Source organism: Morus notabilis, unplaced genomic scaffold, assembly GCF_000414095.1.
Source record: "Morus notabilis unplaced genomic scaffold, ASM41409v2 Scaffold346, whole genome shotgun sequence".
In the NCBI taxonomy this organism is placed as follows: Eukaryota; Viridiplantae; Streptophyta; class Magnoliopsida; order Rosales; family Moraceae; genus Morus; species Morus notabilis.
The window spans coordinates 151669-168623 of NW_010358050.1; the positions used below are offsets into that span (position 1 = coordinate 151669).

General features: G+C 34.2%; 2 protein-coding genes across 3 annotated transcripts; both read right to left on the reverse strand.

The window, feature by feature from the left end:
- Positions 1-1009: 1009 nt before the first annotated feature.
- Positions 1010-3415, reverse strand: LOC21389749 (CBL-interacting serine/threonine-protein kinase 12). Of its 2 annotated transcripts, XM_024161184.1 has the most exons (2): positions 1842-3415; positions 1010-1483 (listed from the first exon to the last, which is right to left on the reverse strand). In XM_024161184.1, the coding sequence occupies exons 1-2, from the start codon at positions 3200-3202 to the stop codon at positions 1363-1365; spliced, it is 1482 nt and encodes a 493-aa protein (XP_024016952.1). In that variant the 5' UTR covers positions 3203-3415; the 3' UTR covers positions 1010-1362. The 2 variants fall into 2 exon arrangements, with proteins under 2 accessions (XP_024016952.1, XP_010089695.1); XM_010091393.2 differs by lacking the exon at positions 1010-1483 and having other exon boundaries at positions 1497-3415.
- Positions 3416-10155: 6740 nt separating this feature from the next.
- LOC21389751 (CBL-interacting serine/threonine-protein kinase 20) lies at positions 10156-11541 on the reverse strand. The gene is made up of 2 exons (XM_024161189.1): positions 10681-11541; positions 10156-10626 (listed from the first exon to the last, which is right to left on the reverse strand). The coding sequence occupies exons 1-2, from the start codon at positions 11539-11541 to the stop codon at positions 10156-10158; spliced, it is 1332 nt and encodes a 443-aa protein (XP_024016957.1).
- Positions 11542-16955: the final 5414 nt, after the last annotated feature.

Consider the following 16955-nt stretch of genomic DNA (forward strand, 5'->3'; position numbering starts at 1 on the left):
TGCAGGTGTATTTAGTTCAAAGAATATTCCTTGGCCACATTACTGAATGAATAGTTTATCTCAAATGTCAGTTGGTTCGACTTTTTGAGGGAGCAGTCCAACAAAATAACCGTAGAAAATACATAAACTGCATTACAAATTTACATAAAAATTCAGGGGAAACAAAAAGGAAATACAGACCTGACCATACAGATACAACAAAAGTTCCGTTCTCTTTAAATAATTCTCATGGTCGTTGTTTGGTTCACAATTTGAACTTTTTTGCTACGTGTTTTCTCTCACAAAAATTTAAATTTCTACTCAAAAATTTGAGCAAACATACTCGATTTCTTGTAAAAGAGAAATTCTCAATGACCACTAAAAGCGATGCAACTTCCTTTGTTCCCTTCTCATGCGTCCCCCAATAAAGAAAAACAAATTTTGTGCAGATAATAAATCGTGACATTATAGTTTTTGTGGTCCCATGGAAAATAAATAGATCAATGGTCCCATGGCTAACTTCCCAATTTAGCAAAACCCAATCTGGTCCTAGACACTAGACAGCCAGATGGACCAATTTGTGCAAAACTATTATCAAACAGATAAGCAATGTGCAATCAATTGAAAGACATCAGGGTGCTTTCATTAGATTTTGCTGTGTCTACATTACATGCATACAAGGGCTAAGACCCTAATTTAGGTGATGAAACTGACATCTCTTACGCAAAAAAGTTAAAAGAGATACCTAATAACGCCCTCTTACATTGCGTTGCCAATTGATCCCCCAAAATCTACAAGTCCATCACATCTGCAACACAACTACGACATTCTCTCAAGATGGATGCAAGACTACCGGACAGTGGACAGTGGACATTGGACATTGGACAGTAACAGAACACCATATTCTCTCAAGACGATAATGGTCATTTGCACAAATACCCATCCACCATTACCAAGTAAAAAATCAAGTTTCTACACTAGATTTAGTAGTAACTCATTTTAAGATACACTCACTGACTTCACTTTTGCAAGGTATGTTTGGTTCACGGGTTTTCTCTTTTCTTTTGTGGTTTTCCTTTCTTGCGTGTATGCGTCTAAAATAACAAACCGGCGGCCTGATCGTTCAAACAATAAGGATCCAATTAAAACGAGACAGGAAATGGTCATTCTCCAGAACTTCAGGGTTTGGTATCAAAGGGTCGCTTCTAAGTTCTAACTATTTTCCTCCTCCAGCACAACCATTAAACTCAGTCAGCGCCAACTTTAAGGTTGAAACAGATTAATTCAAATGCTTTTCTTACCGTTGATAACACAGCACAATTCAAATCCATATTTTCCATAAATGTCACTTACCATTTCATGATTTCATCTAAACTTGAAGCTTTACCAATGCGCTGGGAATATATACCTTATAGGGAAATTGCACACACCAGATGAAATGAGAAATTCCTCACTCTTACGTTTCTCTCTCTGTCTTCCATTTGATTGCCAAAATGTGATAATACAAAAACAGAACGGAAAGTAAGCGGAATGTGTATTGCATTATCTATTGTCCAGATTAGTTTTCTCCGTACAAAGAACAGAACTTACAATATACGTTGACATCTCTATATCTAGGTCCCCCGACAGGCACAGTCAAAGAAAGAAAATTGAGAAGAGAAAAAAAAAACGATCAAAAGAGGAAAATTTATCATACACAAGTATTATCAAAGAACAAAAAACAGAGAGAGCGAGTGATCAAGAAAAAGCATACCCTTTTTCCCTTCTCTTTCTTCTTCCTCTCTCACTGTCTCTATTCAGTATCCGACGGCAAATTCAAAGAAGCATCAGAAACATTTACAGTAGTTTCCTCAAGCATCAATTTTTCCATTTCGGGCTTCAATTCTTTGTTGCAGAAATGCTCATACTCTGCTCTGTCCCCTCCTTTCTTCTTCACCTCCACCACCACCAATGACGGTGTCAACTCGAATATCTCAGCCGCGATCGTCAATGGACCCTTCACGCCCTCTCTGGAACCTTCCAAGCTCACCCTGCAATCCTTCTTCCTCACTGTAAAACTCACAACTTTCGCAATCTCCTCCAATTTCGATATTATCTTTGAAACCGGCGCACCGGACACGAACCTTGCCTCGTCGGAACCTTCCTCGAACAATCCGGACAAATCAAACCCCCGAGAGAACGAAATTATATCAAAAGCATTCAAGCTGGCCGGTCTCGGCAGCGTCGTAAGCTTCCTCCGAGTCTCAATTTCAGAATCCGATTCCGACATATCTGAAACCGAGCTAGTGTCATCCGTTTCCTGCTTCTCAAATACGTCCTCTACTTTACAGAGCTTGTCGTCCTCAATGTAGAATTTGATGTGTTTGAATCCCTTTTTAAACCACCGATTCTCCATAATCTCTGGGATTGTTATCCTCGTCTCCGGATTTGTATCCAGAAGACGCGTCAGAAGCCTAATTAGCTCCGGCGAAAACCATCTCGGACACCGAAATTCGCCTTTGTAAATCTTCTTATACATCGCCATAACGTTCTGATCATGGAAAGGCAAATAACCAGCCATCAAAACGAACAAGATCACACCACAAGACCAGATATCTACCTTCGCGGCGTCGTAGCCCTTCCTGGCCAGGACCTCCGGCGCGACGTACGCCGGCGTTCCGCAAAACGTGTGGAAGAGGCCGTCCTGCCTGATCTGGTCGGAGACGGCGCTCAATCCGAAATCAGATACCTTGAGATTACCGTTCTCGTCGAGGAGGAGATTCTCCGGCTTGAGATCTCGGTGGAAGACGCCGCGGGCGTGGCAAAATCCGACGGCGGAGATCAATTGCTGGAAGTACTTTCTCGCGACCTCCTCCTTGAGCCTCCCTTTGGCGACCTTGTTGAAGAGCTCGCCGCCGCGGACGTACTCCATGACGAAGTAGATCTTGGCCTTGGTGGCCATGACCTCGAAAAGCTGGACAATGTTGGGATGGCGGACGCGGCGGAGGATGGAGATCTCGCGCTTGATGTGGGCGATTAAGCCTCCTTTGAGGATCTTCTCCTTGTCGATGACCTTGATCGCGACGCTCTCGCCGGACTTGGCGTTCCGAGCGAGGTAGACCTTCGCGAAGGTTCCATGGCCGAGAAGCTTCCCTATCTCGAACCGCCCTAGCAAAAGACCGCCGGCGCCGCCATGGATGTCCTTCTTGAAGCTGGTGCTAGGGCCGGCTTTGTTGTCGGCCATTGATTCTGATTTGGTTCTTCTAGGGTTTGTTTGGTTTCTAACTTTCTATGTGTTCAAGTTTTTCATTTGAAATGAGAAGAACAAGAAAGAGAAATGAGTTTTTTTCTTATCTTGTTGTTGTTGCTGTGTCGTGTTTGTCCTAATTTGTGGGGAGTGCGGTTTTTGGTTGGTTTGAGTGGTGTGTGTAAAAGGAGAGACTTTCAATTTGGTTTGGCCAGAAGAGAGATGTCTTTTAATTTATAGGGGTGAGAAATAGAGTATATGGAATATACCATTTTCATGAGTTCACTCGTTTTTTCATTTTTAAAACTTTTATTATTATTGTTAAATTTAAACCAAATGAGTTCACTCGTTTTTTCATTATTATTGTTTTTTTTTTTTAATTTCTGCTTTGCTGTGTTTTGGAGGGTTTGCAACTTTGCAATAAGAAAGCCACCACTGCTGCTGAGATGTTTCTTTCTCCGACAAAAGAGGCCTTTATGTTTTTTTTTTTTTTTTTTTTTTTTTTTTTTTTTTTTTTTTTTTTTTAAAAAATTTTTTTTTTTTTTTTGCATATTCTTATTATTTGAAAACGTTTATTTGATTTTCACTATATTAACAATCTTCTTGAACATATTTTTTTTATTTTTTTAAAAAAAAGGATAATAATATTCTTCTTGACATTAATCCAGAAAATCACCAATAATAAACATTAAAAAGATAAACATATATATATATATGGGTCCTTCTTGTAGGACATACATAACCCTCTTCATTTATTTTACTTAAAAAAAAAATGAACATCTTCTTCTTGACATTAGGCTAAAAACGCTTACTTTTCATATTTATCACGGATAATAAACATTTAAAAGTTAAAATATATGTCCTACTTGAAGAACTTGTAGGACTTTTCTGTGATTCCCTACCACTTTTATTGGAGAAATTTTTCACATTCTAACTCATTGAAAGATTAACGTAACCGGTTAAATAATTGACATAATTCTCTTATATTGAGTCGTAACTATTACTCTTTGGGAATCAGAAGTCATTTTTAAGTATATATCAAATAAACAATGTCACTCACTGCTCTAAAAAAATTCATGCATGATCGGATGTGCCTATCAAAAAAAGAACACGATAGATGTAATTCTTTAAAAAAAAAAATAATTGTCAAAACACGACAATCAATTACGATTGAACAACTGATAGTAACAGTAAAAATAACAATCGTTTATTGATGTGTTTTTTAATATTTTTCATATAATAAATAATGTTTAAAAACAAGAATAACTGTTATTATGATAGCTATTTATTATTTTATGTTTAAAAATAAGTTTTAATTTTTTAAATAATAACTATTATAATTTAATATAAAAAAATTACGTTAGACTTTCAACTGATTATGATAACACATGGGCCTATTATGAAACAAGGATTTGTCTCCTATTTTTAAACTGACGGACTACAAATAACTCATTTTTTTTCTTTAAAAAAATAAAGAAAGGATACACATACAACTATGCTCCACATGTTATCAGTAAAGTGACATATTATGATTACCAATAAATATAATTTTTTTCAAACACTTTTATGCAGGTAATTGGACATTTGGACTGGGAATTCAACTAGAGAAGAAAAAAGAAAAAAAAAGTATTTTGACATGGAAAAAGTTATGTTCCTAAACCTAATGCCCACCTCTTTCATTTAAAAAGAAAAAAAAAAGTTCATATCTTTCTCCTTTTTTTTTCCCCTTTGCCAGTACATTATTGAAAGCACTATTTTGTTGATTATCCAAATAAAATTATAAAAACTTTTAAAAAGAAGGTGACGCTCTAAGAAAAAGGTCCTTTTACTTCTTATATATTATAAAATTTTCTAAAATCTCTCTCCAAACTGGGACACATTAGTTTTTTCCCCTTTTTTGGGCTTAATTTCAATTTTCTTAAGTAAGTCTCACAATTTATTTTTTGAAATGGTAACTCTCACAATTTACTTTTTAAGAATTTTTTTTTTTTTCTTTTGGCGCTTTGCACCTTAACTACAAATACAATTTTCAATTATTTCATTTTCTTCTTTTGATACTAACGAAAGTAGTGTTTTTTTTTTTTTCGCCGGGGGGCGTTGAGCAAAATTTTGAAATGTTTTTTTCTTCTTTTTTTTAAAAAAAAAAAAAAAAAAAGAAGAAATAAATCAATGAAAATTTAAAAGTAAATGGAAAATTGAAATAATGCAATATGATTTTCTCAAGATAAATAAAATAAATAAATAAATAGTGCACCATGTGTCGATCCAAAATAAACAAAGCTGAAAGGCTTGAGTTTATTATTTACTTTTGTTAAAAGCGCCAGCATATTTCTTTTTCTTATATTTTCTTTTTCGATTCAAATCCAATAACATCAGCAAATTATTTATCAATCATATTTACAGATAGATATATATAGATATAATATGAAGATTATTCATTTGACAGTTCAATGTGAACGTTGATTAAGTCTTAAATTTTTTTTTTTCACTTTTAACGGCTCTCTTGGTATCGGAGCTAGAACTGGATAGAGTCAATAGGGCAGAAGAAAAAAAAATATGAGGCTGGAATCTCTAGAGAGGCCCTGAGAACCAGAGAAGTTCCTGGTTGGACCCAGCTTCCTTCCAGTCATGCATCTCTTTTCCCCTTTTTTTAAAAAAAAAAATTTTTAATAAAAAGAAAGAATTTTGCGAGAATATTAAAAAGAAATACATTATGGCTCCATCGTTAAAATTAGGGATAGTAATTTGTATTAATAGATCGCGTTCGTATCAATCTGTTTATAAATTGTGTTAAAAAATATTAATTTAAACACGATTTGTTTATTAAATGTGTTAAAAATGTCAATCTAAACATGATCTATTTATTAATCGTGTTAATCGTATCAACTCGTATAACTCATTTAAATTAATATATTGAATAAATAATTAATATAATTATGACTTATTTAACACGATCAAGATAGGTTTAACATATTTATTAGTCAATTTATCTTTTTTTTAAGAAAAATAAATGAATTTTACCTACAAATATTAAAATTCACATTATTTGTATTTAATATGTCATATAAATTTTCATATTATATCACATATCATTATATTACAGATGACACATATAGTTAATCGTGTCAATTCGTGTCACTTCATGTTAAGAGGTTAACCCTAATTCAATTTATTTATTAATCGTGTTAATCATGTCAACCCAATTATGACTTAAATTTATTTATAGTAAATTCAAACTCATTAACTTCGTACGAGTTTTAAATCGTGTCACCGTGTCTCTATTTAGATTGTCAGTCTTAATTAAAATATTATTTTTATTTTTTAATCATGATGTAGAGTATTAAAAGAAGTACATTCTCGCGTGAGCATTGTCAACTTGATCATGGTCGGTGTTGATTTGTTGCAACGCAATTTATAGGGATTTATTTTTTATTTTTTATTGTGAGATGATTAGAATTTCAGATATTTTAAGGACCGTATTTATGTTACAAGCACTACATTAGATATCTAATAATCAATGTCGGTGACGTGTTTGATTTTTTAACATCATCCGTTAGATGTGACCACGGCTTCACGGAAGATTCACGTGGATTAAACACTTGTCGTTACTGGATAATAAGGAGGTTTTTTTTTTTTTTTTTTTTTTTTTTTTTTTTTGGAAAATAAAGTATACAATTTGTAAACTTTTATATGATGTCACCTTCGTTGACATGGGCAGTAAAACGTTTAAAATTAACGGAATCTGTTTATTTCATGGATTAAAATTATGAGATTAAAATTATTTTTTATTTATGTAAGTTTTTTATGAGAAAAAATATTATAGTAAATTATGAATCATGATTCGAATCAGAGAACGAATTCTCTAACCAAACAGGCTCCTCATTATGTGCAAATTATTTTTTATGGAAGCAATAAGTTCACTGTATGCTAGCAAAAATTGACATTTCATAGAGATAATAGCCTATTTGTCAGCAAGTAGTGCAGAAGCCATTGAAACAATCCAAATGACAAATTTTTGCGTCCTTAATTCTTTGTTCAAAATATTTTAAAAAAATAACCGTAAAAATATTTAAAAAGTATTTAGTATGCAGTAATTAGTACGAATTATTTTACAGATAAAATGATAAAAAATAATATGATTTCTGAAAAATATGTATTGTCACGTTTGATTATGTATAAAAATTTTCACTCAACACTATTTTATTGTATTTAGTTGCGCATAGTAATATAAGGTGATCTTTTTATAAAAGCAATAATTTTAAACATTTAAAAACCAATTAAATTTTGTTAATTTTGTTAAATTAGGTGATTATATATTTTTAACAACATAGATTTATTTTTTTCAAATATTATAAAAATATTTTAAAAAATTAAATTGTAGAAAAAATAACTCAACTTTTTTTGTAATTTATTTAATAACAAATCAATTTGTTAAATTTAATAGATAAAATTACCAAGTGAAAAAAAAAAAAAACACGTTGGTCTTTCGTCTGTCTCCCACTCGTCTCCTTCCCTTACGATAAGGAACGATTAAACAAGATCTGCTTAGCGAGGGGGGCTAGCGACGACGTTAGAGGGCCAAGCTAGGAGTTGCGATGGAAGTGACTACGATGGAGGTAGGCGAGCAATGGTGAGGAGCTGCCGATCTTGAAGGCGGCAACTAGATTTGAGGGGGCCTGGGTTAGTTTCTGTCATTGGTCTCGCAGAGTCATGGCGAGCTCTGCTAGAAATGGGGATATGGGCATCGAACGAGGGGCTGCGATGAAGACATCTAGATCTGAGAAGCGGCAACGATGAGAAGCGGCAACGATGAAGAGGAAGATGATTCCGGCAAGGTCCGACGAGATCCGGCGACTTCACAAAGCTCCGGTCAGGACCTTGGTAGGGAGGGGGAGTTCGGCATCCAAGGCGGACATGGGCGAGCTCCGGAGATGAGTTGGTGGGGAGATGGTTTTTGGCGGCCATGGTAAGGATGGCGAGCTATGGTGGTATGGGTGCTTCTACAACAGCGGATCTACAGTCGCTAAGATTTGCAACGCCAGATCTATGGTGGTGGTGGTGGGTTTGCGACGGCAGATCTGTGGGGTGTGGTGATAGATTTGTGGGATGTGATGGTGTGCGATGACAAGTCTGTGATGGTTGCGGTCTGTTGAACTTTTTATCTTGGTATTTAGATTCCTGGGAAAATGAATAACACCATGGTGAGTGGGTTTTAAATTACCTCAAAATGAGGTAAAGTGGGAATGAAAAAATTACAATTGTTGTACTAAACATGGTAATCTTGTGAATCTCCATTCTTATGCTCAAGATTATTGCATACTAAACACCCTCTTAAGGAAGTGAATCAAATTACATTCACGTGTGTCATCAAAGTAAAACAGGAATGCTAGTTTAATGAGTAGAAAGAATTCAATCCACTATCCGACTTACTCATTGCATTCCATGCAAGTGAAGGAAATCTTTCTTCTGGATTTTTAATCCTTATTTTTGCTTAATACCTTTTTGACAAAAAATGGTTGTTTGACTAAAAAGAAGATTAATGGAGAGTAAGGGACGATATCAACCCTTGTAAAATCCTGATCAAACTGGTAAACAAAAGAAGCAAGGAAATGGGCCACATAATTCCCATCCCTCCTAACAAAACAGCACTCCAAATTAATTGTCCAGGAGAGTAACCCAGAAGGAGAGCGCATCTAAAGGAGAGAATGCATATAGAATGGGCCACATAATTCCCATACTGATCAAACTATTGCCCTTTTCTTTTCCCGAAGGTTTCATTATTTATATAGGCATACTCTTGCATCCGACAGCCGGATTAGAAACGGCGGACACGTGCTACCAGCGTATAAAGGAGTTGACACTTCTTGTATGTTCATTTGTCAGACAGTTCCTTTTTTGTTGGAGGGGTGAGTCATGGACCTAAGTATAACATAATGTGTAATTTATATGACACTATTATGTCACACTGAGTATATAATGTGTAACTCATTTGGGACATTTGGTGTTTTACATGAAATTTTCCATTGTTGATCTGCATCCCATATTGACAACACAAAATAAACTTTTTCAAGATACACAACTGCTTTGCCTTCAAGTTCTAATTAAGGATTGTCCTATTAATTATTAAACAATGAATAAATAGTCTCAGATTCCCATGTAAAAACACCAACATCTCATAAGATCAAATCGAGATGCAAGTACATAGCTTGCAAGTTATATTCTATGTTAAAAAGGGTTACACAAAAGGAAATCAAAGGATTTTGAGGGACTTAATCAGATAGGGATACAATTTAACATGAAGGTATCTTCAAACAGGAAGAGTATGTTTGGTTCGAGGATTCAAGCCATGATTTGAATCATAATTCATAATTCTCTACAGTGTTTTCTCTCATAAAAAATACACGTAAATCGAAAATGATTCTAATCCATGAACCAAATGTGTGATTTTCATTGGTACCAGAAAACGTAAACAATTCACGCATCAATCTCAAGATGGGCACACCTTTGTTAACTGCATGTTACTTGTGCATGTTACACAACATTTTTTCTATAGACTCCTTAACTTTATTAGCAAACGTTTCTTCTATTTGCTTTTTTCTGCTAGTTGTTATAGTAAAAACACTTCAGATTTAGGTAGAAGCCATGTATGAGTGACGTGCATTCCCATTTTTCTCATTATGTAATTTATGAAGAAATAAAAAGAAAGTGTAAATGTTATAAAGCCATAGTTTTGTAAGCAAATTCAGGGCACATTAGATACACAGGGGAAGAAAATGAGAAACGAAAGACACCAGAAAAAGTAGGTAAAAGGAGGAGCACTGAATAAGAAACGGGATTATAAAAAGTTCACAGTGTATCAATGAGACTTAGGAAGATTTAGCAACTTATCTACAAGGAAATTTTCAAATAAAACAAAAACAAAAAAAAGGGAAAAACAAATTAAGAAACAATTATTCTTGCTGACCCTCGACTGCACAACCTTGCCAAGTCCAAACTATGTCCTTAAGAGAAGGCTTCAAGCCATGGTCATAAAATTCCATATACTCCAACGTATCACCGGCCGTTTTCCTCAGCTCCACAACATGAAACGACGGCGTTACCTCGAAAATATCGGCATCTATCCCGAGCTGCCCTTTCCTCCCTTCCCTTCTCCCATGCAACTTAACCGTTCCATCTTTCCTCTCAAGCTTAAACCTCTCCGTCGCCGCGATTTCCTCGAACTTGGAGATAATTGCCGAGGCGGGCTTATTGCTGGTGAACCTCGCAGGCAGCCTTGGAATCAGATTATCCTTCTCGAACAAGCCGGAGAGATCAAACCCCGGCGAAAGAGATATTATGTCAAACGCGTTGAAATAACTAGTCTTGATCATAGGAAGAGGAGGATCTGCCTTTGTCATTTCTTCTACTACCCCTGAATTCATCTTCGAAGGTGTTTCGCAATCCGCAATCGAAAACGCAGTATCCACATCGCTTACCGACGTCTTGTCATTGGAATTAGAGGGTAATTGAGCTTGACCAAAATGCTTAAAACCCTTCTTCACCCACCTGTTCTCCATAATCTTGGCAATGCTAATTCTTTTGCTCGGATTCGGGTCGAGAATCCTCGAAAGAAGCTTCCGAACCTCCAAAGCAAACCACTGCGGAGACCGGAATTCCCCCTTGAAAATCTTCCTATACAAGTCCATCAGTTTCTGCTCACTGAAAGGAAGATACCCCGCCATTAACACAAACAGAATCACCCCACAAGACCAGATATCCGCCCTGGCCCCATCATAACCCTTCTGGTGGATCACCTCCGGAGCGACGTACGCCGGGGTCCCGCACGTCGTGTGGAGAAGCCCGTCCTGCCGTCTTGAATCCTGCAAAGCACTCAACCCGAAATCCGACACCTTGAGATCACCATTCCCGTCGAGAAGCAGATTCTCGGGCTTTAAATCGCGGTGGTAGACGCCGCGACTGTGGCAATAATCGACGGCCCCGATCAGCTGCTGGAAGTACTTCCGCGCCAAGTCCTCCCGGAGCCTTCCTTTCGCCACCTTGTCGAAAAGCTCGCCGCCTTTGACGTACTCCATGGCGAAGTAGATCTTGCTCTTGCTGGCCATAACTTCGTGAAGGTTTACGATGTGGGGGTGTTTCACCAGCCGCATTACGGCGATTTCTCGCTTGATTTGGTCCATCAAGCCGTTGTTGTTCACCTTTTCTTTGTCGATGACTTTGATGGCCACGCTTTCGCCGGAGCTCAGGCTTCTGGCGTGGTAAACCTTAGCGAATGTGCCTTGTCCGAGCAAGCGTCCGAGCTCATACTTTTGCATCAGAATCGTTCCTTTCTTCTCCATTTTTTTTGTTGATCGATCGAACCAAACACGAAAGGAAGATCTTGATTTACAAAAAAGTTGCAGGCTTAAGGGAAGGCCATCAAAGCAACTAACCGCCTAACCCGCCTTTCAAGCAACAGTACCCTCTTATTATTAGGAAAATCTAAACTAATTATTATGACATTGAACTTAATTGTGTTAATTAAATTTTCGAGAAAAACGACTTCTCATTATATCTAGCTTGATTCCCTAATTTTTGCAAAATTATTTTTTATTATTTTAACTTAAATAAATACCTAAGCATATATTAAATACATTTTTTTAGGGTAAGTATATATTAAATTTTCTAAAAAAATGACTTCTCTTTATTTTCTCAGTAATTTTTGAAAAATTATTTCTTTTTATTTTAACATAAATAATCCTAGAAAAAAGAAGAACTAAGTATACATTAAAAACATTTTTTTAAAAGAAAATTTTCATTACGAATTTAAGAAATTACATACTTAAAAATAATCGCAAACGAGAAAATTAGACCCCAAACATTGACTATATTAAAAACATTTTTTTGAGGGCAAAGTATATAATAAAAACATTTGTTTCTAGATATTTCTAACTTTATTTTTAATGACTATTTTTTATGTTCTCTATTATTTATCATTCAAATATCTCTTAATTCTTTGCTCAATAATTGTACAACTGAAAAAAAAAAAAAAAAGACGACAGAACAATCTCTTGATTATCACTGTAATTAAGTATTAACTATTTGAATATATGCACTCAACTTTTTATTCCTATCGTGGAACAATTTCTTTTCAACTTTCACTTTATTTGTACACTCTTCATGTTTTTTTAAGAGTTCAAAAAGTAAAAGAATAGTAAATCGATTTTTAATTATTTTATTCTATATTTGTTCTATTTTTTTCTTTACTATTATTATCCTATTGCTCATGTTTTTTTATTCTCCATCACAAGAATTCTTATTGTGCACAAAAATGTCTTACAAGTATTACTTTGGAAATTAGAGAAATTTAGACGAAAAATAGATTAAAAAACTAATTAGATAACACATTACATCAATTAATAATTAACTGATTAGCAAATTGCTTCTTTTATTTAAGAGACTTTTCTATCCCTAGTGATATAATAGAAGTGTCAAAATCTGACACTTTATTGCCATTTCAACCAAAATGGCAACGTTTTGGTCCCCTCCCCCTTTTTTAAGTCCTAATTTTTTTTTATTTTTTTTTATCACTTTAGTCCTTCTTTTGACCCTTTTTTAATTTTTGTTCTAAAATTTTATTTATTTTCTTTCCGTTTTGGTTAAAATTTATTTATTTCTTCGTTTTGGCCCTTTCTTTTTTATTTTTGTCCTGAAATTTTATCTTTTCCATTTTTGATTTTTTTTACCCTAAAACCTATTTATTTCTTCATTTAGTCCTTTACCCTTTTTTATATTTGTCCTTAAATTTTATTTTTTTCGTTTTGGTTCCTTTTTACCCTAAAACTATTTATTTCTTCATTTAGTCCTTTACCCTTTTTTATATTTGTCCTTAAATTTTATTTTTTTCGTTTTGGTTCCTTTTTACCCTAAAACTATTTATTTCTTCATTTAGTCCTTTACCCTTTTTTATATTTGTCCTTAAATTTTATTTTTTTCGTTTTGGTTCCTTTTTACCCTAAAACTATGTATTTCTTCATTTTGATCTTTTTTTACTCTTTTTTATTTGTCTTCATTTTTTTTTCCGTTTTGGTTTCTTTTACCCTAAAGTAGATGTAAGAACAACTAATCAAATCTCACATAATCTAGAGAAAAGAATAATTTGAAATGATTTTTCTATTTTCTTTATTGATACATAAGGTTTCTTCTTATTAAAAATTGTGCGTATGTCCACGGATCTTGTGTTACGTACTTGACACTATCTAGATGATTGCTTTGTTTTTTTTTCCCCCCCTAAAAAAAAATAAAATATAGTATAGGAGAAGATTCAGTAATTACAATGATTTCTATGAACTAACATAGAAATGTGTTAGGCTTACACAAAATAAAAGAGGGCAAAAGTTCCACACCGCTTAGGACGTAAAAGTAAGGGTTGGGCTTGTTAGAAAAATAGAATTAAAAGAAATAAAAAACGAACAGGTAAATTGAAATTGGAAAGTGCAATAAGTAAACACAATTACAAATTTCAACAACGTCAAAATATTAAAAACGCAATAACAAAGATTCAAAGATCGTTGTTCATAAAACAAATTCGCCTCTCACTCTCCGTGCTTGAGGAATTCTGACATCTGTCTCCTAGAATACAACAGTCAACAAAAAAAACTCCAATGCATGATGAAGCTTCTTCGGTGAACTTAAAAAGTACCCAAACTCTTATCATGCTGAGAAAAGCCTAGACTAGGAGCGGAGAAATATATGAGATGCATTCTGAGAATTTTCATAGTGTCAAAACAATGAGAAGGGATGCCAATTTATAGTGATTCAGGGTGGTTGTTCACGCTTTCAACTTGTAATTCTGGATTAGAAACTAGTATCAATCCCAAATTAATTCTCTAATTAATCTAATTGTTTTAATTTGAGGCTTTACTGGAAGGTTAATTCTGATATTATTACTCATTTATACTGCCAGAAAAAAGAGTTAAAAAAAAATTAAAGGGAGCGGCAAAATCAAGCCGTGCAAGCCTGGCCTGGAGCGACATATTTGTGCCCGTAAGGTGCGTGCTCGCATACGAGTCCTTTGGAACGTCTGTTGTCGTTGGTGATTTTAATTTTTTTTTTTTTTTAAATGTAGGTGTAGGAACAACTAATCAAATCTCACACTGAAAAATTGATTGAATTTTTATTTAAAAATATGAGATTTTAATTTTTGTTTTATTGTAAGGGAGAAAAGGAGGTAGGAGAGGGATCCAATAAACAGGGGCGGGTCCCCATATTTGTGATCTTATTATTCACATGAAAGTGAAATACGTGAATATTACTAGTTTGGATTCCTTGTTATTGATTAGGAGGAGCATCTGGAAGCTACTATCTTCATGACTTTTAATTACTTGATCCACTCACTATATGATAACAATTAATAAACAAAATGGAACAAATCGGAAAATACTAATTAGAATACATGAGGGCCGGGGTGGTCTATAATATAAGGAAAGGTTCTTTATATTGACCATGCTTCTAATGAAGAGGGTAATTAATTTATGGGAAATAGTAGAAAATAGGTCAATATGAAAAGCTTAAGAAAGTATATAGGCTAATTTTTAGTTATAGAAATTAATAGGTCATAATTTGTCAAGTTATGATTTATAACCAGATAAGTTATGGATAAATTTGTCAAGTTATGGTTTATAGCCAGATAAGTTATGGACAATTATGAACAATAACTTGTATGGTTCATAACCAGACTAGTTATGGACGAAAACAGTAATTTAGCCTATTTATTAACTTATGTAAACTATTGGCCTATTAATTTTAATTCATCTCAAGTCTTAGCCTATTTCCCTCTTTCTCCCTTAATTTATAGATCGCAGTAATATTATGGTAATCTAAATTGCTAAGCTTAGGCCTGCATATCATAAGTAGTAAATTAAGATTTTTGACAATGAACAAAAACAATATCTGGTATTAAAATTTTGGACACCAAAATGATCCATAGGTTTCTCAGCATGGGCCTTTAAATTAAAAAATAAATAAAATAAATAAAAAAAAAAGATCACTGATCGATAACTTCTTCAGAATTTTGTTCTGTAACAAACATATATGGCTCTTGTATTTTTAAAATGAGAGATGCTATTCGGCATCGTAAAACCGCAGCTCCATACAACTCTGTATGACTTGGCAATATCCCACATCACCAAAATTAATGGATTCTGCAACTCTCTAATTTCTAGTCCGATAGAGGCATGCCACCTCATCCGGAGTTATGCAATTGGTGTTTTTGTGATGCTAAATATCCTTTTTTTCTCACAAAATATGGGATGAATTCTACAAACATTTTGGACCACAGAGTTGCATGGCTAATAGGATCACGCTAAATGGGATGATCACATGGGATACATGTGGTTTGTAGGGACGCACAAACCCTACCACGTGGTGATACAGCGCGTCTAGTCCACTTCAATTCACGACGTTAGGTTTTGGAACTTGAGATTGAGGGCACGTTTAGTTTGCTGATTCAAGTTTTTAATTTGAATTGAGATGTAATTTTATGTTAGAGTTTTTTACTACAATAAAAAAGTTAAATGTGACTGCTTCTGAGAGCTTTTAACTGTAGCAAAATTTGAACTCTAAACTCAAATCGGTAAAATGAACGAGGTCTGAGATTGTACGAAGCAAAGCGTACCTGAGAAACTCAGAAAAAGAATGGAGACACACATATTTCTTGGCAAGAAATGTTATTTTAGAAAAAACTGTGGAAAATAAAAGAGAATGATAGACCGTATTTTGTTATCACTCTAACCTTTCTATTTGTAGAGTTTTCTGCTACCTCTTCATGTACAGTTGTTTCTGTCCTTAGGAGCTGCAGCCACCCAAAAATGGCCTAATTTTTATACAATCATAAAAGTTCGAGTTTTGAATAAAAATAAGTTATTAAATTAAATTTGAAACATACGTTGTTAATTAACAACTTAAAAAAGAAACAAATACATTAGTAAATTGGATATCCACCATATATTCTAACTGATCATATAAAGTAGCTTATTTATTTTTGAAGTAAAAGCGCAGAAATTAAACTTTACACCTCAACATAAGATCAGATATGTAATTAATACTGTTAGGCTAGCTTGAAACCACGTCGGCTTAGCTTATTTAGAACGTGTCATTATTGTAATACATGGAGCCAATGTTATCATAAAGGAGAGACGAATTTGAGTTCGAGCAAATTGAAGTTTCTCTATCTAATTACTTGGATTGTTGCAAAATTATTGTCATAATCCCGAGTATTATATTACTAAAGTCTTTTTATTATTTTTTGGTTAATATTAATAAAGCAAGCTAGCCACACGAAGGCTATATGTTGTCACTAATCATCTTTAGATACTAAGTAATATATTATTGTCGCTAAAGCCGCTTTAGCAACAATTTGCTCACTAAGACCTGCTTCTTGGTGTGCGAAAGATTGCCAGATTGTTTTTGGTGATATTATGTGGGAAAGATTTCAGTTTAGCAGTGGAGGATTGCTTGTCATTCGCTAGCCATCCCCTTTCTTGATGAGGGAAGACGAGAGAATTCTCTAATAAATATTGAAGGTTCATAACCTTATTACGTTTCGCCTGTATATTTCCACGGGTTAAGACCTTTTTTTTGTTTTTTGTTTTTTTGTTAATCTACTTTCTTAAACTACTTATATGACGTTTTGTTTCTAATCAGTACAATAAAAATCACTAATGTGTTTACGTTTTGTTTCTGATCAGTAAAATAAAATCACTAATTAATAATC

Excerpts from the sequence above, each read along its gene's own strand:
- LOC21389749 (XM_024161184.1), bottom strand. The coding sequence starts at position 3,202 with ATGGCCGACAACAAAGCCGGCCCTAGCACCAGCTTCAAGAAGGACATC. Across the intron at positions 1,484-1,841 it reads TTGAAGCCCGAAATGGAAAA|TATTATCACATTTTGGCAAT; the intron begins ATTGATGCTTGA and ends GTTCTGTTTTTG.
- LOC21389751 (XM_024161189.1), bottom strand. The coding sequence starts at position 11,541 with ATGGAGAAGAAAGGAACGATTCTGATGCAAAAGTATGAGCTCGGACGC. Across the intron at positions 10,627-10,680 it reads ATTCCAATGACAAGACGTCG|ATGAATTCAGGGGTAGTAGA; the intron begins GTAAGCGATGTG and ends ACACCTTCGAAG.